The sequence below is a fragment of the Rhagoletis pomonella genome, unplaced genomic scaffold (assembly GCF_013731165.1).
Source record: "Rhagoletis pomonella isolate Grant_MI unplaced genomic scaffold, Rhpom_1.0 Rhpom_scaffold_00009, whole genome shotgun sequence".
NCBI lineage: Eukaryota > Metazoa > Arthropoda > Insecta > Diptera > Tephritidae > Rhagoletis > Rhagoletis pomonella.
In genome coordinates this window covers 26749715-26754812 of record NW_023458563.1, presented here as the reverse complement: position 1 = coordinate 26754812, position 5098 = coordinate 26749715, and the positions used below count along the sequence as shown (strand labels likewise).

At 32.7% G+C, this 5098-nt stretch overlaps 1 protein-coding gene across 1 annotated transcript in view; it reads left to right on the top strand.

The window, feature by feature from the left end:
- Nucleotides 1-4453: 4453 nt before the first annotated feature.
- LOC118745468 overlaps nucleotides 4454-5098 on the top strand; it is a gene marked incomplete at its 3' end in the record, with an annotated part of 5959 nt that continues 5314 nt past the window's right edge. Inside the window, 2 exon segments of the mRNA XM_036478915.1 lie at nucleotides 4454-4474; nucleotides 4574-4764. Coding sequence (XP_036334808.1) covers nucleotides 4454-4474; nucleotides 4574-4764 — 212 coding nt within the window.

Genomic DNA, 5098 nt, shown 5'->3' with positions numbered 1-5098 from the left:
AAATAGATTTTGTAGCCCATTAAATTAATAGTATACTAAAATGCAAGTTTCAAGTTGCTTATAAATCGCGTTGATGTGGCATTTTTTTCGCAGAGTGTCTTCCATACAAAGTATGTTCACCATTTTTTATACCGAAGACACGTCAGAAAAAAATTGGTAAAAATCAACGCGATTTTTTAGCAACTTGAAACTTGCATTTAAGTATACTAAAATTTAATGGGCTACAAAACCTATTTAAAAAGTTTCAAATTTATTTAATTTTCCTGAGTTTTGCACAAAGTTTTGAAAGTTTATTTTTACATTTGGGTTGTAATATGAGCTATGTTTTTATAAAAAGTTTGCGAAAAGAACTTAGAATAAAAAACCTTGCATACATTGTGAAAAGTTCCCTGTGCCAATACTTTTGTCCCTATGTGTATAAAAGTTAAAAGTACTTAAATTAAAAAATCCATTTTATCAATTGCGTGAGTTCTTCGCCGTTTTTTCTTGCAGTGATCTCGTTAGTTTTCGTGTTGCTATCCTGTCTTTAGCATGCACAAAATGCTTTTGAAGCACACCGTTCATTTCCTGGTCTGTGCTTTTGCATTTTAGATGGCAAATATCTAACATGACAAATATTAATTTTGTTTTGTCAAAATATGGGTACATTAAATATGGGTACGCACAGAATTATTGGCCCAGGGAATTTTCCACAATGCATGAAAAATTTATAAAAAAAATTGCGCTGATTTTTGGAAATTTTTTCTCGCAGTTTCTTCCATGTTCGAATTTTTTTTTGTATGGAAAAAACTGCGTGATAAAATGGCAAAAATCACCGGGCTTTTTTGGAAATTTCAAACTTACATTTTTTTTACCTACTAAAATTGAATGGGTTAAATAATTGCATACTTAGAATCTTTCTAGAGATATTAACTAAATTTTTAAAAGTTGAAAATATGTATGCAATTTTATTGACTTCTTCTGAGTTTTGCGCAAAATTTAGAGATTTTGTTTTCCTACTTTTTGTTGTGGCATGAACTATATTTTTATAAAAATTTAGTGGAAAAACTTAAATTAAAAAATGTAGATGTATTGTGCAACGATTTCCCGTCATCCCTTGCCAATTTTTGTTTGGAGACAACCGGTTTCGGCGTTATGTCATCTACAGTGTCTTCTTCGAATACTTTTCGGACGGCGGTTCTTAGAAATTTTGCGGGTCCGTCACCGCCTGTTTTTGCTATGAATTCTTTCTGAAATTTTTTATAAAAACACTTGTATAACCAAATTCATATAAGAAGTTAAATAAAAAACATAGAAATTGCTTAAGAGTGCCTTCATTGTGTTGTATCTCGCCATCCAATTTTTCTAAATCAGCAATGACGGCCAAAGGAAGTTTTTGTAAATCTTCAAATTCATCGATTGATGTGATGTCATTGTGGTGCCTTCTGTTTTCTAGCTTAACAGCTATGACCTCCTCTGTTAGTTTGGTAAATGCTCGTTTATTTCCATCCTTCAATTCTTTAATTTCTTCTTTTAAGCTCGAAATTTCAGACTTAAAAGATAATCCATGTAAATCTAGTACAAGAGTTTGAAGGCTGTTGGTTTCAGAAGCGTAAACATTTTGCACTGAAAAACAAATCGTTTTGTTTACATGGAAAATAATGGGTCCCAGTTTTAACTTACAAGTTGTTAAATTATTGGATGGGGTGTATTGAAAATCTCCAGAAGAGATGAAATTATTCTGGACATTGCTAAGTTGGGGTGTGAAGAAATAACTGTTGTCAAAAGAATCTCGTAAACATATTACTTTTTTATTTATTTGATTTGTAGAAAATTAAATTTTATTATCAAAAGCGATGTCAGCCGCCGAATACATATCAAAATTACTTGATTCGATTGGTTGCAAAAAGGGAGCCGTCAGATTTGTTACTTCTATTCCGATTAAAACAGGACCACTATGACATTTTTTTATTTCTATTATCTTAACAATTTTATCCTGAACCAGGCAAAAGTTGTCAGGGCCGCGTAGAGAAAAGAAGAAATCATTCGTATTTAGACTTAAAATTTTTCCGCTTTTCATTTTCCGAAAAGATGTAGGCGGTTTATGTTCTTCTTCCTTTTTTATAAGATAGCTGATTTCAACTTGCCTCTTATAAATTTGTGCGGCAACACTTCCTCCCTTCCTAACTTTGCGTTTAATTTTTTGTAGATGGTTCTCAAATTTGAAGGCGCTTACTCCATCTAAAGATCCATGAAGTTTAGAATCTTCATGAATATGCAACAAGGCGTGAAAATTATATGTAAGAAAGCACAAACCATATAATGTTGGAATCTCGTTCACAAATGATTTTAAGAGCTTTTCAGCACAGGAGTTGTTACTCTTGCAGTCATTTTTATCCAAAAGTATCCTCAAGGCCAAAGATAATTTTAAAAAGTGAGTATATCTTTCTGTACTTAAAATTTTTTTCAGTATAAAAGGCCCCGTATAAAGTAAGAATTGTCTTAATTCTGTTGCCTTCCATCTATCAAGATCTTTCAAGCTTCGAGGCTTTCTTTTAAACTCTCTCGTTATGTTAGTTCTATTAAAATTTAACTCTCTTGAAATTGATTCAATTTTCCAGGAAACTAAAGAGAAATCTTCACCTTTTTTTTTAACCCATGCATTTAATAAAGTTCGCATTACGCCTAAACAAACAACGTGCATATAATCTAAGGACCACTGTGATACAATATTTATGTTTAGCATTTCTAATGGTGAAGTAGACTGCTTTAAATGATGTTCCGGCTGAAGGCGATTTCTGAAGGAATCATTGCTTCTAACCATATACTCGCATCCTGGTGGAAAAATAAGCCGATGGTTAACCATTTGCCCTTTTTGTGTACACCGTCCACAAGAAAAGTATCCACTATGCCCCTTAGTTCCCAATATAAAGGATTTTGCAGGTGCATCCATTACAAAACAGCGCACGATAATATGGAAAACTTTACTTGTAAAAACAAGCCCCTCTTGCATAAGAACATTCAGTTCTGAAATAAATTCTTGTAAAAAATCGTTTGCCCATTCTGGCTTTGAAGTACTTTCATATACGCCAACAAGAAACACATAACTAGTTCCCACAACACTGGCTAGTATTGGCCAAACTTGTTTTGAGCTGCTTTTAAACAGTGGCAGGCCATCAATACCGAAATCTAATATTAAATCCGGTAATCTCCAACCATTTCCCACCAAGAAATCAGTTAAACCGTTTTTTAGTCCGTAGTGAACATACGTGCCTTCCCCAACTTTTCTCTCAATCACAGAACAAGGCGTTTTTAAAATGGTCCTGCCATCCTTTGGGACTTTAATATTGCATTTTCGCAACAACAATAAAAGTGCATTAAGTGCAATAAAACTTATTTGAAATTGGGTAGCCCATTTAGCCAGTTCTTCGCACAAATCAAATTCGTTTGAATCACTTTCAGTATCAGATGAACAGATATCACTTATATCGCTTAAATTTACATGATGGAAACTACTTTCAATGCTTGGTTGGATTGGTTCTATTTGCTCCTGCACATTTTCCTCTGAATTAACTCTTTTATTTTGGGGACATTAGTTTTTCGGCTCCTTTTTTAGCCAATCTTTTTAATTGTTTAGCTGACATTATTATTATTTTTTTTATTAAATGTTCTTACTTATGTAGGCACTGCAATTTTTTACACCACGCACTTCACACCACGACTTCACTGATATTTTTAAAATTTGACATAGGCTTAAAAAATTATGCTGTTAGAAGCAAAGGCAGCTGAAACAAATGTTTGTTTAAACAAGCAAAGAAAAAGCACATTTCAATCCCCAGAATGATCAATTTGTGATTACCCATTTTTTTAAATATATTTTCAATAAATCATTTTTCAAGCGTAAGCGTGAGTAATTTTCGAGTCTTTTTTTAATCGCGGAAGCGATTAATCAGTTTTTAATCATCAGAAGTGATCGAAGAAGACTCATAAAGGTGATTTTTATTAAAGTAATCTTCCAAATGCTATGTGGGTAATTATCAGCATATTTACGCGTTTCATTCACGTTCCTTATACACATAGCATGTATGCACACACAGATCTTTACATACAAACAATTCGACAAATGAACAAATAGCACGTGTGAATCGGATTTGTTTATTATACACATAAATAAATTCATATATTTTCTCTTTGTTCGAGCATCCATACATACTAGACCTCTGCATGAGTCGATTCTAATTTCAAGCCAAAGAGAGTACAGTAGAATTGTGTATTCTATTTCAAGTTCAAAACCCCAAGTTTCACACCCAGCGTTTTGAATTTTGTATTTTATGAATATTCATTGCGTTTCAAGTTTTCTAACTTCATATAGAATTATATAAATGAATGAATGAAAAACCTTAAATTTATTCAGACTCAAATTTATTACAATTTATGTGATATTTTGTGTTTAGCATCGAAAACGAAAAAAAGAATGGAAAGTGTAGAGGAAAATGTAAGTACGTTTAGCTTAAAATGATGTACGTATGTATGTATAGTGAATCTACATTTCGGTCCATTTAGTAATGATAATGGTATATGTTTATAATAACAGAACTCCGCAAGCGCATTATTGCAAAGTGCCGGCATCAAGAAGAAGCTCCACAGTGGAGAATACACACTGAGTCAAAAAAGAGGTCGTAGCAAAGTTTGGGAGATATTTTCCAATGTTAAAAATAACTCTGGCGAAGAGTTGCCCGATATTGTAGCATGTAAAAGATGCTACAGCATTTACAAATTTACGGGGTACACGTCAAATATTGTAAGACATAAATGCTATATTATAAATACCCATACTGTGGATCAGGAGATTCAAAGTTATTCAAACCTAAATGTTACGTTCACTGCTGACTTCGACTGCCTTATATGGTGGTATCTGAACAAAAATTTTTTTCCAATTTTATACAAAACGAGCTGCAAAATTTTCTGTATACCCGCAAGTAGCGCGGCTTCTGAAAGAGCCTTTTCAGATGCAAGAAATTTAATAACCGAAAAACGTTGTACTATTGCTCTTAACCCAGACAATGTAAATAAAATAATGCTTCTGCATTCAAATATAGAAATATAAATATACTATATG